Below are 18,770 nucleotides of genomic sequence, written 5' to 3'. Positions count from 1 at the left end.
ATGCGTATAGTCTACTCTACACTCTACCTTTCAGCAACGTTTTAGGGATTTAGGCTCAGTCAGCTCAGGGACTGTTTGGTTACTTTAGTTTGGTAAATGAAATAAATGTTTGAACTTTGTAGTAGTTCACTGCTGTCATAAGTCATTTGTAGACTAAGTGGCAAAAAGTGTTTTTTTTACATTTGTACTTTGTAGAGAAATGTAGACACAAGTTGGAAGGGAGCACAATAAACCTGATGAGTTTGAATTTGAGTTGATTATGAGTTAATTTTCAATTGATAATTAGCTCACAATAAGTTCACTTTAGTTACTCACACAACTTGACACAAGCCATAGGTTCAGGTCCGGACTTATAAGTCCGGACCTGAACCTGAACCTCTGGACTTGAGTCCGGACCTGAACCTGAATGTGAGTCCAGGTACGCAGCACTAGGCACAGCCAACCCAGAATTTCGGCCAGCAGTCGAGGAAGAAGAAGTGGGCGGCCTGACAGCCCCCCTTCTCCCCTCTGTGACAGGGCTGGAAGTCCACGGTTCCCCAGCTCTAGATGTGTTCCCGCTGCCTCGAGAGATGCCTCAACGCCATCCTCAAGTCCGCAAAAACACATGTCACAATATTGTTGTTGTTTCTCACATAAACCATTTTCCGCTGACGCATCCAGGCTTCAGGCCAAGGGCGCGGCTCAAAAAAAAAAAGTAAAAACAATAAACAGTCCGTCAACTGTTCCCCTTCTGAGAGCAGCTACGGCCTCTCTCAAAAGGCGGATAATAGACGAGTCTGTGAAGGAACCACCGTCACGCGCATGCGCAGTGTCGGTGGGGATTGCCGAAATGGGGTACCACCGTGTTCAGACACTAGAGGGCCCCATAACACCACAAATAGAGACTCAGAGGGTAAGAGACGTGATATCTCCGCTGGCTCTAAGGAGCATACAGTGGAAGATGCTCACAACATCTGCTTGGGTTTTCAAGACAGTAACACGGGGCTACAGACTCCAATTCGCTGTCACCCCCCCTCGCTTCTTGGGCATTCTGTATTCACAAGCCCAAGGAGAGTCAGCCCATATTCTAGAAAGAGAGATCCTCTCACTTCTAGAAAAGAGGGCTATTTCTATAGTACCCGCCGAGCAGAGTCAGAGCGGCTTTTATTCCAAGTATTTCCTCGTTCCCAAACGGGGAGGGAACGGGATTCGGCCAATACTAGATTTGAGGGTTCTGAACAAATATCTAAAAAGATACAAATTCAGAATGCTCACTCACACATCTCTGCGTCTCGTGCGACAAAACGACTGGTCAGTCGACCTGAAAGATGCGTATTTACTGTGAAATGCGTAATGGCACTGAGCCACTGGCTGCACCCGACTTTTCTAGTACGGGGCGTGCCTATGGGTGCTGTCCTTTCACAGAAAGTGGTCACCACGGACGCATGTCTGACAGGCTGGGGAGGTATTTACGAAGGTCGTCCGGTGAGGGGTCTCTGGAGCAGAGACCTCCAGCGGGCACACATAAATTACCTGGAGCTTTTAGCGGTGTTCCTCGCCCTAAAACGCTTTCTGCCTTTTCTCAGAGGACACCATGTCCTCGTGAGGACAGACAACACGACCACAATATCGTATATAACCCGCCAAGGGGGTTTGCGTTCTCTCCAGTTACACATGCTGGCACGCAAATTGATCTTATGGAGCGGCACCCACGCCCAGAGCGCTTGGCACTATGGGCCTGGCCCGTGAGTGGTACAATCTGAATACAGTGGGACTCCCTCAGAAGGTGATAAACACTATTCAGAGTGCAAGAGCTTCCTCCACCAGGTCTCTCTATGACTGTAAGTGGAGGGTGTTTGGAGGGTCTCTTTTCAATGTCCTGTCGGGGTGATTTGATCATTTCTACAGGACTTGATTGATAAACACAGAGCTTTCTCTACGATCAAAGTGTACCTGGCTGCTATTGCTGCATGCCATGTGGACTTTGAGGGAAAGACGGCTAGCCAACATCCTTTGGTCTGCCGTTTTATGAAAGGGGCTCGCAGGCTCCTCCCTGTTTCCAGGTCACTGGTGCCCTTATGGGACTTGGCAGTGGTTTTAGATGGGCTCACTCTAACCCCATTTGAACCCCTTGAAGAAGCTGACATGAAGCACTTGTCACTCAAGACAGTGCTGTTACTGGCTCTGGCATCCGCCAAGCGAGTCAGTGACATTCATGCGCTATCTGTACATCCTTCATGCACTCAGTTCGCCCCAGGGCAAACGAGAGTGTTGTTGAAGCCCAACCCTGCCTTTATACCTAACGGCCCGTCCACACAGCGGCGTGCGCTGACGCTTGCCGGCGGGTGTGTCTGAAACTCGACCAACAACCAATCACATGAATCTCCCGCCCCTGACACACAAGCAGCGGTTTGATTGGCTAGAGCTTGTACTGGCATATGATTCGATTGGCTGACGCCTCGCCGAGGCATCAAAAGTTGAACATTGCTCAACTTTTGCAGCGAGCCACGCCAGCTACGCTCCACGTCGCTTCCCACGATGCATTTCGGCTAAAAGTGACGTCACCCCATTCAAAGTGAATGGGGAAGCGTCAACGCACGCCGCTGTGTGGACGGCAAGGTGGTTGGTTCATGTACCCCAATTGACATTGAGGCATTTCCTCCGCCGCTGTGTTCCTCCGGGGAACAGCAGCCGGATTTGCTGTGTCCAGTCCGTGCTTTACGCACCTATATGGACAGATCAAAAGAGTTTCGTCATAATGACCAACTCTTTGTGTCCTGGGCTAACCCTCAGAAGGGCAAGCCCGTTACTAAGCAACGGCTCTCCCACTGGATTGTGGAGGCGATTGCTTTGGCCTATACGAGTCAGGGTTTGCAGGCACCTTCGGGTCTGCGTGCTCATTCGACTCGTGGTCTGGCTACATCCTGGGCTTTGTTCAAGGGTGTTTCCATCCACATTTGTGCAGCAGCGAGCTGGTCCTCGCCGCTCACTTTTGTCCGCTTTTACAGGCTAGACGTCTCCGCTCCAAGCGTGGCCCGAGCAGTGCTGGGCACCGTGTTGAGTCAGAGCTCTACCTGTTAAATTCTGGTTGGTTTGGTGAATTTCGAGATAAGCTCGTCTGGCAATACGGGAGCTACAATTTCCCATAGTGAGACATCGAACGGAGTGTTATGAATGAGAACTATAGGTCACTTACGTAACCCAAGTTCTCAGAGTAACATGTAGTGAGATGTCTCACCAGACGGCCCTCCTTGCTATGGTGAAGCGAGAAGAGGTGCTTATTTTTGAATGACGCATGCGACGTAGCGCAAGCTACTTATAGGGGGTGGATTCCCTGACGCTGACGTCAAGATCACCAGCCAATCAGGATTGGCGTAATGAGATTGATGCTTCTGTTTGCTCCGCGATGAGGCGCATCCCATAGTGAGACATCTCACTACATGTTACTCTGAGTACTAGGGTTATGTAAGTAACCTATAGTTTTGTGTAAAGGTTTAGTTCATATGGTCTGACCAGATAATGTTACTTAAACTATTCTTTGTTTATGTAATGGAAATACTGTATGGATAACATGAAGAACAATTTTTGGATACAGGAGGTTCAATTGTATTCCCAAAAAATACTAAAATCACACGTTCCCATTGTATTTCTTCCTATTTAGTGCTTGGAAATGTTCCTCTGTGTGTGTCTTTATCTATTTGATGCTTCTCTTCCTCACCTGGTGGCCATAACTCCACACCAGCTCCATTTCTCCATTTGTCCGGCATAGCAACTCCAGTTCAGTAGCTGGCCTTCTCCTACAAAGGCCTCCACGCAGAGCTCTTCCAGGAGGCTCTTTGCAAACACACAGACCCAGCTCTCCATCATAATCCCTGTAGTCTTCTGCAGATTGACACACCTGCAGGAAAGCAATGCTGGGATTTAAACAACTCTTCTACTTCTTTTTTAAATGTATCTTATATAATTTATCTGCTTGTACCAGCTTTTTCTGCGTGTTGTATTGTTTAAATTCATTTTAGTGGCAGTATTCTCAATTTACGCTAAGTATAAGTGAGTATATAGGTGGAAGGTCATTTGTACCAAAGTCTGCTATGGACCGCAGGAACAAAAATAAACACTGCATGCAGAGAAAAGTGAAGGCCTTGCACAGAAACAGTCATAGGAAGCACTTTGTGGTTAAATATTAAGTGGGACTAAAATATTAAGTGGGACTAAAACAAGCCTCTACTTGATAAGTATGTTCACGTTCATAGAGGAAAGGGCAAAGACATCTAGGTTGTTCTCATTAGCCTCACACTGACGCACACTGACGAAATATACTCGTATATTTCGTCAGTGTGTTTTGTAAACAGATTACTTTACAGTTTATCAAAACCCTCAAATATCATTCAGACAGATATTTGGGTTAAGTGTTAGTAAGTGAATTACACGATTTACTTCTGCTCTACTTTAGTTTGTACGTCTAACTGTGATACATAATTGCAAAAATTCTAACCTGCTGCATGCAGTGAAGAGACCACTGATATCTGTCCATACAGTTTCCATACTGTGAACGAGTTTTTCCATCGCTGCAGACGTCGTACTGTTTCTGTGCACACACATCTCCGTTGTTAGCAGGTTGGTAGCCGATGGTGCAGTGGCAAAGCCCGTCACTGGTCTGCATAAAAGGAGGCAAGGTTAAAGGAATGGTATGCTCATGACACTCGTTTTTTTTAAATTATCATCCGATAAAACAGACCAGTCTCTGCCAGTCTCTCTTTTTTTTTTTTTAATCCGATGACATTATCAGTGATTTTAAACTGATTATATACCGAAATAACATCAACACTGTGGGCGCCGCCATTTCCCGGACGTGACGTAATCCATGCGTTTGGTTTTCGAAGACACGTTGATCTCCATGTTATTTACTGTAGTTTCTCTCTTCAAATATGCCTCACTGTATCGCGAAATATTGCCATAATTCGGATAGGAACAATCCACGGAATGCTCGGTTCCATCTGTTGCCAAAAGGTAAGCATAAGAAGTATATTCGGAGGCAGTGGCTAGCGAAATGTGGCCGGCCCGAACCGAGAGATTTACAGGCTCATGTATGCAGCGAACATTTCACATTTCCGGACGACTACTCTGAGAGTATGATCAAACATAACATGGGATTTAAAGAACAACCATTACTCAATGGAGATGCAGTACCATCGGTCTTTCTGGTGTCATCACCGACCAGGACACCAGTTCGGCCAGTAGAGAAATCGCCCTCTGCAAGTGTGAAGCGACGGAGGAGCAGAAGTAGTGCTCGGAGTAAGAATAAGGTATGTTATAGCGCATTTCCATTGCAGCGGCTAGCCCCGTTTTAGCGTCCAGGCCAGGACAGTTTTTGGTGGCCTTTCCATATAGCGTAGTACCGGCTAGTGTGTATTTCCCCCCAGTTTTTCCGGCCCCATAAAATCGTGATTCTATGGCCAGGGACAACGAAGCTGAGTATGCTAAACTAGAGAGGGAATCGCTAGCAAGGGTGGTACTACATGCATACATATAGTATCTTATATCATCTTCCCATTATACACACATGCATTTCCAAACATTTGGACTACCTATGTTGCAAATGTATTATCTTTTCAATTTACACACGGCATCTATTGCACGTCTGGGAGAGGGATCCCTCCTCTGTTGCTCTCCCTGAGGTTTCTCCCATGTTCCCTTTAAACTGTGGGTTTTCTTCGGAAGTTTTTCCTTGTACGATGTGAGGGTCTTAGGACAGATGGTGTCGTATTGTCATACTGATATGTATGGCTGAATTCCCCCATCCAATCTCTTCACATTGGTCAAAACTTGTTCCTCTGCTGACGAGTCCGAACTGAAATACTCCACCATATTTCCGTGTGTTGACAAAGTGAACGCATGGATGACGTCACGACCATCACGTGACTACTGAAAATGGCAAACATGGCGGCGGCCAGACGGAATATACAGGTCTTGATCAAAAAGAGCTATAAAATCATTATTTACCGGGGAATATCGCTGATTTCTTCAGGGTATGGTTTAAACATAACGTTTCACTAAATACTGAAGTTTTGATTAATTATCTAATGAGTATGTGGAAGGCATTTCAGTTTGGTCAGGCTGTTAACTCTATTATGCTAATCCGGTTATATAATAATAATATAATAATAAATTGTATTTCTATAGCGCTTTTCTTGAACCCAAAGACGCTTTACATTTGGGAGGGAGGGTAGACAAACAAAATATAGCTTATAGCATATAGCTGTCCTGACTTTTACATCAGTCAACTTTACTCTTATCATCAATATGTACTTCTTACTGGTCTAAGTAGCAGTTGTTGAAACATTTGTAAAACAATGTAATTAGTATTTTGAGTGAAGCTTACGGAAAAACTACCAGGTAGCAACAGAGGCTACAGGGCTAGCTGCCATTAAAAAAAATAAAAGAAGACGAAAAAACGAGTCTGACTGAGCATGCGCAGTATTTAACCTTCAATTTTGAAGGCTTTGCTTTTTACTATTTCAGTAGTCTAAAGTTTTAATTTGAAGATTAATACCGTACTTCATTCATTGTTTCCTTTTCTTCACCATTCATTCATTTATTTTTTATGTATTTAGTTATTGCATCTTTACCCTTGCAATAGTGTGAAAAAATCTCATTCTTATTATGAGTCGATGAGTAAAGGACTTTGCAAGTTCCAACAGAATAGGAAACCTGACTCTACTGCGAGGGAACTTGATCTAGAGCTCTTTCAGCTTGAAGCTAGAGATTGTACAGTGTAATGTTTTCTCAGTGAGAAAGCTACTTTCATATTGAAGTGAACAATTTATCAAAATATAAGCTTGAGAAATTTAAGTTTTTCTTCAAGTTCATAGAATAAAGAAGGATACTGCAGGGCAAAATACCAAAGTGGGTCATTTGTATTGTAGTTGGCTGTGTTGATGTAAAAAATGTCACAAAAACAAGAGGAAACTAATTTGTTGGGCAATAAATGGGTTGATCCTACTATTGTGTGAAATATCTTTGTCACCTGGAAAGTCTGTCCTTCTCCCATGCAGATGCAAGTGTCCTGACCAGACAGAGGCTGCTGAGCCACAGGGCTACAGGGCAGACAGGCAGACAGGCCTGGTCTGGGAGAGTAGTGTTGAGGAGGACACTTAAGACAGCTTTCTATGGACACAGCATCAGCTGCTGGTCCATAGGTTCCCTTGGGACAGGGGAGTGGAGTGAAGCTCCCCAAGGGGCAGTAAAAACCTATTGGAAATAATAAAATATATACAAAGAAGTGTCCAGGTTAACATCAAAGTCAGTGTTGTCACCAAACTTGTTTAAAAAAAAGTGGCTAATCATATGCAGAAAAATAATGTAATGTTTATCTGATTTAGCTGAATGTGTGTCAAGATAGCCTACCTGTCTGGCAGGGTGGCCTCTCCTGGACCTGTTGGCTCAAGTTGTTTCCATGAACCAGAGTAAGAACCAAAGCACTCAGCCACCACACACACCTGAAGCTCTTGTCGCATCTCCTCACCATGGTTAATATGTCCACCTGCAGAATTAAAGGACCAGTCCACAAGTAAACAACGTTTTTTTTTTCAGACTCAGGGAGAAGTGTTTACATTTTTCATCCAGGATCTGTAAAAAGTGTCTTGGTTGCCTGCCTTGTTTGAGTCATAGCCAATAAAGTAGTTTTGGAGATGTTGTTAAAACTTCACTCCCTTGATAAACCTCTCCTGTCTGCTTGTAATGCAGCATACCTGCAGTAGGAGAGTTTGTCTGCATAACTTTTTTATGGCATGCTGAATGATTTATGAGGCCTGCGAGGTAAGGTGACAGTGACAGTGGAGGGACTGAATGCTGATGAAAAGTAGCCGGGAAAACAGAGAGTAGGGCTGCCTGGTGCTGCAGGCTCACATTACGGCATTTGTTCTTCTCAGTCCTATCATGAAACTGATTAAAGATTTGGCTTCCAATGTACATCAACGCAGCTTTGCTTTATAGGAGTCTACTCAGCAGTTTGTGCATCACAGCGCCACTGTATTCACATTGAAATCCACATCAAGCTCAGATTCAGTGCCTGACTATGCAAACCAGCTGCCACTCTAAACTTCACTTCACATATTGAATATTTATACTGTTGGTCTTTGTGTTTTACTTGATGGTAATAAGAGTCAGAGTCTGTTTGACCCATAACTGACCTGTAATATACAGCAACATATGAAGGTTTTATCTGTTAACTGAAAGTATGCAGTAATATAAAATACAAGTATTCATGTACTCTACTTATGTAAGTAACCTGCATTTGCACAAATATGTTACTTGTTTGGTTTAAAGGAAAAATACTTTTGTCAATTTTACAAAAGTAAAGTTTTTTCTTTATTATGTAAACCTTTGACCCGCAGTTCCACTGATGGTAATCTCTGCACACCTGTGTAAAACAACCAAGGGAAGATTGTTGCCCTTTGCTCCAAATTCAAATAGAATACGATACCTAGCCCTAACTTATTATCATATAAAGTGTATCGAACAGTCCAATCATTTCAAAAAGATTGAGAGTTATAATAATGTCTTCATGAACTAGTGTTGCTTATTACTGCATGTGCATCCATGTGTCTAACAAGGTCTATGTTGGAACATACAATATGTCAGCATGGCAAACTGTTCTACAGTTAACTGTAGCCAACAGTGCTGTTTTTATGTACAGTAACCAAAGTCTTACTCACTCTGTTATTGTATTGAAATAAAGTTGGACTTTAGATAAGCGGAATAACTCTTTAATCACGGTAGCCATGGACTTTGATCCTTTAATGACGTCTCGTAAGTTATCTAACTAAACACAGTTCAACTTTCACCCACATTTCCATGTCACTGGTGCACAAAATCCTCCACATCGCATTCAGAAATACTCTACTAGTTGCTGAAATACAGAGTGTTCACAGATGGGAAATGATTTGTAATATAAAACAATACTATTCATTTTGTATTCATTAACTATGCAGGCAAATGCAGAAATGTCATTCAAGACTCAATAATGCACTTAAAGTTGGCTTGATTTATTTGTAAAGATAGAGCACAGAAGACACAGTCTAACATTATCAGTAGTGTTTACTTACTTTCAATTTTACTACTTATTTCCATTCTATCATATTTGTTATCATGGTACTTTCTCCTTTTTACACACTATCATCACTAACCACTAATGTGATGCATCCTTATTGACGTGACATAAGTACATTCAAACAATGCTGCAATAATGTTGGTAAGTTCACATGTGTGTGTGTGTGTGTGTGTGTGTGTGTGTGTGTGTGTGTGTGTGTGTGTGTGTGTGTGTGTGTGTGTGTGTGTGTGTGTGTGTGTGTGTGTGTGTGTGTGTGTGTGTGTGTGTGTGTGTGTGTGTGTGTGTGTGTGTGTGTGTGTGTGTGTGTGTGTGTGTGTGTGTGTGTGTGTGTGTGTGTGTGTGTGTGTGTGTGTGTGTGTGTGTGTGTGTGTGTGTGTGTGTGTTGTTGTGTTGTGTTCTGCCATTAGTCTGACCCTCCACGTGTTGCCTGTTGACACAGGCAGTTTGGGCTGATGCTCTGATAACAAGGACCTTTATAAGTCAGACGAGAGAACACGTCCCCCTGCAGACCTAGATCCTCAGGTAAAGGCCAGCCACTTTTTCACATATTAGTCTTTCGCTTGTCTTCTGTCTAGACCCAACAGGGAATGTACATACAATGAATCATATATCATTATTTAATCTGGAAATGTTTATGTTTTTTCTAATATAAAATTGTATGTAAAGTTTTTTTGTTTCTTCTGTTCCTCCACAGAAAGATAAACATGCATCTAAAAGTTGTGATCTTCGCTCTATCGTTCTTGGCAACTACAGGTATACATTTATCTTTAAATACTGTTTAACAGCCCTTATTTAGCAATGTATTCATTTTTTTAATGTATGTTTTCTTTGTCTTCAGCATACCCTCTCCACCGTCGAACCAGGGAGGCACCCTTGACTGATTTAAAAGACAACCAGTCTCAAGACAAGACAGAATTCACAAAAGATGTTGAGTAAGTTGACTGAACAAGTACTGTAAACTAATCTAAGACCATAAAATTCATTTGCAGCCTTACGCTCAAGTCATGGTAATATATTTATAGATAATACAAATGTAAACCCTTATTAATGTTGTACTTTTGTCTCTCTTTGCTCAGTAAAATATACAAGAGCCACATAGACAGCAGTGGCCTTTACAACCATGATGATCAGAGCAAAAACCCTGTGGCAAAGGAGATGCAGCACAAACTCAACCTTGAGTCGGAGCGTCTGCGTACCCGTCTGCGCCAAGAGCTGGCCGAACTGCGAGAGAGGTTGTCTCACTCTTCGGACCACCTCAGCTCCACCCTGGCCAGCATGAGGGAGCGCTTGGCTCCCCTCATCCAGCAGCTCCAGAGCTCTCTAAGCAGCAGCACCCAAGACCTGTGTGGCCATCTGAGCCTCTATCTGCAGGGTCTGGAGCCAGCTGAGGCTCAGGCAGAGGCCACTCCGGCTTTGTACCAGGAAGCCTTCCACTGGATGAGCCTAACGCTGGAGCACAGCAGCTCCAAGGTGGCTGACCTCATCAGTGACTTCCATACTAAAACCATTGCGGTGATCAACCATCTGAAAGAGACCAGTGCTAGTGAGCAAGAGGCAGCAAAGTCAGACCACTGGCAGGAAATTAGCTCCAGGATGGGACAGGAAGTGAGTTCTGTGAGGGTGGAGGCACAGAACAGGGTGGGGGCTCTCAGAGCAGAGCTTGCTGCTCTGCTAGGAACTTCACGGCCCGGTAAGGCGGAATTGACAGCCAGTATGGAGCGCTTCTGCCAAAATGCAGCACTGCAGAGCCAAATGTTTCAGGCCCGGATGGAGAGGCTGTTTAAAGGGCTGGAAGATGAGTTAGAGGTCAGAGGAGGCACACGACTGTCTCCTTCTTCTTCTTTTTCTTCTTCTTCTTCATCGTCTGTACAGACAGCTGGACATTTGCAGGAGGACTTCTCAGTTAAACTTTCTGCTCTGCTTGAAGACATTCTGCACTCAGTGTAGTGATAGTCATATTTTTTATAATAAAAATGCCAATAAACTGCTGTTATTATCTTATCAAAGTGTATAATGTGAGTAATTACATTTTAGTTCATTTTTTACAATATATATTATGCAATTTGACATATTTTATTACAGAGTAAGAACTGTTGTTCTGCCACACAGTGGCACATGTTCAACTCCTGCCAAGTTGGGCTTTTACATGCAGAGTAGTTTGAATTATACTTGTCTAAGTGTTAGTTGTTAACCATTATTTTGGTTGTTGTTTGCTACTGTACCAGCACAGTAAGATGCTTGTAAATATTTATGAGTGTTTGGTTTTGATTGATGTATTGGTTTCATTCTGTATATATCAATTAGTTTGTAAATATGTTTACTGTGCAATGTAATGTCAACCACAGAATGCAACGCCAACATGATTTGACTTTTATTTGTAATATTATCAAAACAGATATGACCTATATACTGCAGATTATAATGTGTATATATATACTTTATCAAATATAAGATTCTGTACGTGCAAATGTAGAAAAACATAAAATATTAAAATGACTTTGTTCTGAAATGACTTCCATATTTCATGTTTCTTCCGTTTAGACAGTTCTGGTTTGCCTCTTCCTTCATAACTGATAAATGAGTGCAGATGCATCAAGTATAGACAGAAGAAGTCATATCAAATACTAATCTTTTTCCCTAGTTCCAAAGGTCACCTGACAAGAACATGTAGTTATTACCGACAAATCATAACATTATCAGATACTTGGTTCCCAGAATAAGACACAATATAGTATGAGGTGACAAGGAGAAGACAATTTGCCAGTTGTCTGTCAGTTAAAAGCACGAGGTAATCCTCCTGCCCAATAAAACTTCTTCAGGGCGAACCAGCCGCCCAGAATCAGCAAGGCACTAGCTGCAGAGCCGAACACAACTCCTACCACCAGGCCAGTCACGTTCACGTCATCCCTCTCTGATGCCACGTCAGAACCTGATGCACACAGATGCAGATCATTGGGATTTCTTTATGAGTTATACACATTCAAGATAAGAACATGTATTTCTAGTGGTTCATTTGATTACAATATACTCACTGTATGCAGCTGCATTTGGCCTCTCTTTGGAAGGGGTAAATAAAAAAGGGTAATTAAGAAAAAACGTGTTATCATTGTTTACTATATATATTTATTATATATATATATATATATATATATTTACTATACAACGTATTATAATAATAATAATAATAATAATAATAATAGTAATAATATAATAATAATAATAATAATAGTATTGTGTTTGCAGGGACTTACCTTCTCTGCCAGTGTAAAGAGGTCCAACTGAAATAGTTGCAGATTCACTGCTTTCTTTCCCATAAGGAGTCACAGACCTTTTTCTTCTGACATTACAGGCCTGAAAAACAACACACGTGCATTTGGGTTTAGTTTAATCCATTTTATATAGTGTCAAAGTATGACTTCTCTATACAAAATGTAGATGTTAGAAATAACACATGTTTTGTTTTTATGGTCAAATTGTAAAATATTCACTTTAAAGGCAAATGTGGGTTACCTGGTGGCCCGGGATTCAAACACTCTGGACACCTTCAAAAAACACCTCAAACACCATCTGTTCACTCAGGCCTTTGGCCTCAACTAATTTACAGTCACTTATTTCCTGCTATTGCTCTGTATGTTTATTATTACCTTTTGTTTTGTTACTTCCCATTGTAAAGCGTCCTTGGGTTTCGTGAAAGGCGCTATATAAATTGAAATTATTATTATTATTATTATTAAAAAAGGTGCCAACCATCAGTCAGAATTTCCCCAAAATATTTTGACTCAATAAACTTGGTTGCAGTTTCCTGTCTTTCCGTACATTTCCTGTCACCTATACTTTTTCTGTCTCTTCAATACTACAGATAAAACAAAAAAATATTTTTTTATCTTTATATCTATTTCTTTCATGACCAAGATGCAAAAAACAGGTCAATTCTATACTTCAAATCTTTATCCTAAAATATAGTTTTGGTTAGCCTTTGAAAGCTGATTTAGCATTACCTTTTCATGTCTTTAAAGCAAAGTCATTTGTTCTTGACTTCTCAACTTACAGACAGCAGCTCTTGGCATTTGCTTGGTTCACAGAGTCTTAGTATGCAGTGCAGATAGATGCTGGACTTTGCCTGGTCGCGGTGCTGAACAAAGCGGAAGGCCTCGAAGTTAAAGCGGGCGACCTTGGAAAGGCCATTGCTTGTCACAGATGTCCTTTGGTCCAATGAACAGCTTGTGGAGAGTATGGAGATTATTTAGATACACTTTATATTTAAAAAAAAAAATAGATGTGGAGTTTAGATTATTTCCCCATGCATACAGTATAGCAGAATTTACACTAATGATGCATGTGTGCGTCCATACCCGGTGAAGAAGTTGTGCTGCTCACTGTTCGACATGGTGTAAGCAGTGGGAGTGCCAAAGCAGTGATCCAGCAGTATATGGAAACTGAAATAAGGACAGTGGGCCAATGAAGTACTGTTTGCTACAAGAAAACAATTTTCCCATTTTTATTTCACTATCCGTTTTTCTGATAAGCACATTCACTCTGTGCGTCCAGTAATCTGTCACTTACGTTCCTGTGAGGTTAACAGCCTTGACCTCCACATGGATCCTGGTTCGGAGCTCAAGTCCTGTCGAAGGTACTACTAAAGGGTAGATACTGCCTGAGTCCTGGAAAAATAAGATGTTAGAGTGAAATACATCAAGTGAAATATGTTTATAGCAGAGTAGAGTTTGTCTAAGGCCACTAAATGCCAACTTACATTAAAAACACTCATTTTAAGTGTATCAATGAAGGTTCCATTGTTATCGCTGGTCGCAACAGACACTGAGGAGCTGAAAAATCATTGAAAGAAATGGCTGTGTTTATGTTATGTCTCAAGCTAAAGTGATAAGGTATATTAACAACACTTTTTTAAGATGGTAAGTTACTCACGCCACAATCTGTGTGTTGTTGATCAGGTATTCCAGCGGGTATCGGCAGGAGAAGTGATAGTAGAGGTCTGTGGAGTAGCTGATCAGCCCCAGGTCAGTTCGGGGTGTGTCAATGAACCCGGTAATGATAACTGACTGGATACTTGAAAAGCTGCTGAAGGGACCTGAGGGGTCCGGGGCCTCATCCACAATCTGCAGAAACGCAATTGTAATATAGTCCACTAAACTGCAACATCATCCTTAATAAAGTGATATGTATCTCTAAATCCCTGTTGCAGTAATATCACTATTTGTCCAGTAATTTAACAATATTCAACGTCCTATACTAGAGACCTTCTGACCTGCAGAGACTGGCGGCAGGGATTCTGCTGACTGTCGTTAACAGGAAGCTTGTAACGGATAACTGCAGGGTCCACACTGTTGTCGATGGTGCCCTGGCACTCGGTGGTGTTGTGCTTCCCGTTCAGAGCCAGGTCTGTGGTGTTGAAGCCTGCCCACTGAGCTGTGCACAGGTTGATCTCTAGCGTGATCATTCCGGCCCCACATTCAACTGTCATGTCTGAATTGTCTACGTAAGAAAAGTAAAAAAGAAAAAAGACCAAGAATTATTTAATTATGTGTGATTTTTTCCCATTTTGAATCAAAGGGGAAATGAAGATTATAATGCTGATGCAGAGACAGAGATGAGGTAAATAAATGTTACATTGAGCAGGACGAATAGGTAATTTTCTCATTTTGTGATTGTTACTTAACACCATCTGTTCTAATTTGTACATAATGCGCGTTAAAACCAAACTATCTGGCTCAGTGAAAGAGATATTCAGCCTACCAGGGATCCTCTGGTAGTCAGACGAGCAGTTGTTGAGACACACAGATGGCTGCAGGAGCACAACCAGCAGAGGGAGACAAAGATAGTGACTCATGCTGTCTGGACCAGGGTCAGTCAGATCAATAAATCCTATATAAATAAAGAAGAAATCAATATCAACAACAATGAAAACAATAAAGTAACATTAACAACTGAGTCAGATCAAAAACACAAAAGGGATCATTTAGCAAAACACAAATTGGTGGTGTAAATATAGAGAGCTGATCTTACGTTAGCTGGTACCTGAGCAGGTGTCACATAAGGAGTTGTGCAGTGTGGCTTTTATAGTATGTGACATCCTCAAGACACCTAAAACCATAGAGGTGGGACTATCAAGCCCTCCCTTCATCTAATTATATACCCTTTTGAACACACACACACACACACACACACACACACACACACACACACACACACACACACTCACACACACACACACACACACACACACGCGCGCGCACACACACACACACACACACACACACAAACACACACACACAATCCATGTTTCTGTGACTCCTGATTTAGACAGCAGCAGATTCTGGCAGTGTTTGCTGTCAGATTTAAACCGAGCAGATTAAAGTGTCAGTGGGATTTGATACAGATCGCTCAGGGTAACTACAACTGCTGTTTTAGGTTTCTCGCTTAAAAAATGACTATTGAGAGGGAACGTTATAGCTGCTGGCTAGATGTTCTTAACCTAAAATCATATAATCATAAAAGCTATGTACATACCTAGTACATACACTTTGAAATTCAGAAAAAGGAAATGAATTTTGAAACTATCAACATAATAATTAGACATCAAATGTCATCCACATTTCACTAACTTAACCTCAAACCTGCAGATGAGCATACATGAACACCATTTATGCTTTTCCTAATTATACTGTATTGATATCTTCTGTAATGAATAACTGAGATACTGTACACCATTACAAATAATTTGCAAATCTACCACATTGCACCAAAAAACAAGTACATTTTCCAAAGTCCTTGAGCAAAGACTCACTGTCACGAATAGAACAAATTGTTTTTTTGAGAATAAAACACCTTGAATGCTTGAAAGGTGATCATGTTCGCCACAAGCGATGAAGTCCTTAGCCTGCCAGGATTAACCTTATTTTCTTTCCTTTGCATGACAAACATCACCCCCTTTTGTCTCCATAGAACTGCCTTACACGTAATGTATACAGCTATAGGCCTCAACTGTTGCCTCTCTACTGAAAGGCACCATTGTCACTCAGACATGTGAAAAAGGAGCATCCATGTTGTTGTGCCCCTGGTGAGAGAAGATATTTGTTACACGATCCACAGATGCGTCACTTTTACATTCTCTTCGGTCCTCGTCTGTGTTCAAGGATTTTTCCTCCCAGGACACCTGTTTGGAAACAAATGGTCGGCTTCTCTTATTAACTCTAATCCTATACTTTGTTTCATGTTGCTGTAATTCCCCTGCATGCATAGCTAGACACAATGTCTGGATGGAGATATCTGAAAATAATGCTAACCTGTTGGGTCGATGGATTTGGACAAACCCTTGATATATAATCATGTAAACATCTTACAGCAAAATATAAATGCAACACTTTTGTTTTTGCTCCCATTTTTCATGAGATGAACTCAAAGATCTAAAACATTTTCTATATACACAAAATAACCATTTCTCTCAAATATTGTTCACAAATCTGAAAAAATCTGTGATAGTGAGAACTTCTCCTTTGCCGAGATAATCCATCCCAGCTCACAGGTGTGGCATATCAAGATGCTGATTAGACAGCATGATTATTGCACAGGTGTGCCTTAGGCTGGCCACAATAAAAGGCCACTCTGAAATGTGCATTTTTGCTTTATTGGGGGGGTCTAGGGGGGTTCGAAAACCAGTCAGTATCTGGTGTGAGGGGTAGGATTAGGGTTAGGGTTAGGGTTAATGGTAATGGATAAATGTTGTGAATCGAGTGGCCTGTGTTCGTCGTCCATAACATACGCCTGCCCATACCATAACCCCACTACCACCATGGGCCACTCAATTCACAACATTACCCTAACCCTAACCCTAACCTAAGACCATGATGTTTCATAAACTGTCACTGTTTCAAGGAATTGGGAAATATTTCCCTCTGAAATCAGTATCAGTAAGTAAGTAAGTTAAATACTTGGGTAAATGTACCACTGGTGTCATTCAACAAAAACGAATTTCAAAGCGAATGGGAGTTCGCCCGATTTGATCAGGAGTTTGGTGTCATCTGCTGGCCAAAATTAAACAGAGCTCAATTGCCTTGTGCTCTGCGTGTGATGGGACACGTGATTCATCGGGGTTGCTGAGTGCAACCAAAAAGAGACACAACATCCTTCTTATTGAACAGACAACAATGACAGCCATTGTTTATATCCATTCCAGTAAACGAGAAAAAGCACAAATAATGTGGAATAAACAAATAAACAAAGAAATATGTATACATTGAATCAAGAAATCACACCAAATACCAAATCTGGATTACCAATTTACCAGAAGAAATATACCCCTTTTAAGTAGTATCAACTAACGATATATTGGCTTTAATGTTGCTCAATATCCATATATTGAGGTTCTGGAAGAGGGTTTCCTTGTCGAAATATAGTTGGAGGAAGCTTTCATTTTTTAACTAACATTGTGTACTTTTCTAATATAAAAAACCTGCATGCATTTCACAGAGAGTAGGAGAAACAGGGCTTGCAGGCAAGTTAATTTTTGCCTCAGGGTATCTGAGCGTGTTTATCTGACAATGTGTCTAGTCCTGAAGGGATGTGCCTCTCTACAAAAAGACCTTCCAACTGCCATTATTGTTCATTGAGCTATTTCTAAATGGCTACCTTTTTAATTATTATGGCCACTGTGGTTGTTGATGCATTTTTTCAAATGCATAAGCCACATTCAAAATGTTTACGACAACATCTGGATACACAGTTTAACATTACTGTCAAGGTCATGCTGTGAAATGATATGTGATACATTCCTGATTAGGACAGATAATCTTTAAAACAGGACACACACAGCTCTTCATCACATGAGAAGCATTTGCACAAGTCTACACTTAGTTTAACAAACTTGAGTGACTTTGATAGACCAAAACAAGGAAAAACAATTCAAGGTCACTAATGACGAGGATCCGGAGGCTCAGTCTGATAAAAAGAAGACGCATGTCGCACCTCCTTGTGTTAAAAGCAGAAAAGAAAACAGATAGACAGATGGCCTGAAGCCAGGTAAACTGCAGACAAATAAACAGCTTGTGATTGTCAGTCGTCTCAGCTCTCCATGGAGAGGAGCTGGTGTTTATTACTCTCCTTCCAAGGTCATCTGTTGGTGGATGTTGTTATAAATTATACAACACAAGATGAGGATAAACTGCAGGTTGTGTTGGGATTATAGCTGATTTCTGTTACTGTTACAAGTCTAGAATTGTGTGCCTCTGACATTTTTGAAATATTTGATCATTCATCCATCATTGTGTGACAGCACTAGCCAAAGCCATAGCATAAACACATGTGTATCTCAGTATTGTAATGTGGTGCTGCTGACAAAAACATAATAGTCAACAGTAACTGAAGCAGGCCGATGTTTAACCTGACAGTCTTCCAGTCTTTTACTATATTTTTGATAGGCAGTGTAAAATCAATATTTTTGTTACGTAACCCATTAAACTGCTCCAAAGTTTCCCAATCACACATATTTTGGAAATGAAGCAGCATTGCCTGGAAACTAAACCAAAGCAATGAACAGGAAGCATGGTTCTGAAAAAAAAAAAACTTTCCGCTTCCTTCTCTGGTTGCATTCCTGTTCAAATCTTTCTCTCTCCTCCTCTTAATCTCTCTGTTCCCATGTCACTTTTTGTCCTTGCTGTGTCTG

General features: G+C 41.4%; 3 protein-coding genes across 3 annotated transcripts in view; 1 reads left to right on the top strand and 2 right to left on the bottom strand.

Annotated features, from left to right (window-relative positions):
• The window catches only part of LOC117457027 (uncharacterized), a 52,084-nt gene extending 44,577 nt beyond the window's left edge, over positions 1-7,507 (bottom strand). The window contains exons 1-4 of the mRNA XM_034096895.2: positions 7,479-7,507; positions 7,007-7,106; positions 4,475-4,636; positions 3,698-3,877 (exon numbers count right to left, since the gene is read on the bottom strand). Of these exons, the coding sequence (XP_033952786.1) occupies positions 3,698-3,877; positions 4,475-4,636; positions 7,007-7,106; positions 7,479-7,507 (471 nt within the window). The remainder of the gene's footprint in view (positions 1-3,697; positions 3,878-4,474; positions 4,637-7,006; positions 7,107-7,478) is intronic.
• Positions 7,508-9,564: 2,057 nt separating this feature from the next.
• Positions 9,565-11,603, top strand: LOC117457075 (apolipoprotein A-IV). Its single transcript, XM_034096940.2, has 4 exons — positions 9,565-9,613; positions 9,786-9,844; positions 9,930-10,023; positions 10,168-11,603. Exons 2-4 carry the CDS (start codon positions 9,796-9,798, stop codon positions 11,036-11,038), a joined length of 1,014 nt encoding a protein of 337 aa, XP_033952831.1. The 5' UTR covers positions 9,565-9,613; positions 9,786-9,795; the 3' UTR covers positions 11,039-11,603.
• Positions 10,962-15,147, bottom strand: LOC117457074 (zona pellucida-like domain-containing protein 1). The gene is made up of 11 exons (XM_034096939.2): positions 15,116-15,147; positions 14,846-14,974; positions 14,358-14,584; positions 14,018-14,208; positions 13,845-13,917; positions 13,655-13,752; positions 13,444-13,527; positions 13,140-13,311; positions 12,343-12,442; positions 12,124-12,147; positions 10,962-12,020 (listed from the first exon to the last, which is right to left on the bottom strand). The coding sequence occupies exons 2-11, from the start codon at positions 14,937-14,939 to the stop codon at positions 11,863-11,865; spliced, it is 1,221 nt and encodes a 406-aa protein (XP_033952830.1). The 5' UTR covers positions 14,940-14,974; positions 15,116-15,147; the 3' UTR covers positions 10,962-11,862.
• Positions 15,148-18,770: the final 3,623 nt, after the last annotated feature.

Source organism: Pseudochaenichthys georgianus, chromosome 13 (genome assembly GCF_902827115.2).
Source record: "Pseudochaenichthys georgianus chromosome 13, fPseGeo1.2, whole genome shotgun sequence".
Lineage (NCBI taxonomy): Eukaryota > Metazoa > Chordata > Actinopteri > Perciformes > Channichthyidae > Pseudochaenichthys > Pseudochaenichthys georgianus.
The sequence above is the reverse complement of the archived record's forward strand: the minus strand, read 5'-3'. Positions and strand labels throughout refer to the sequence as shown.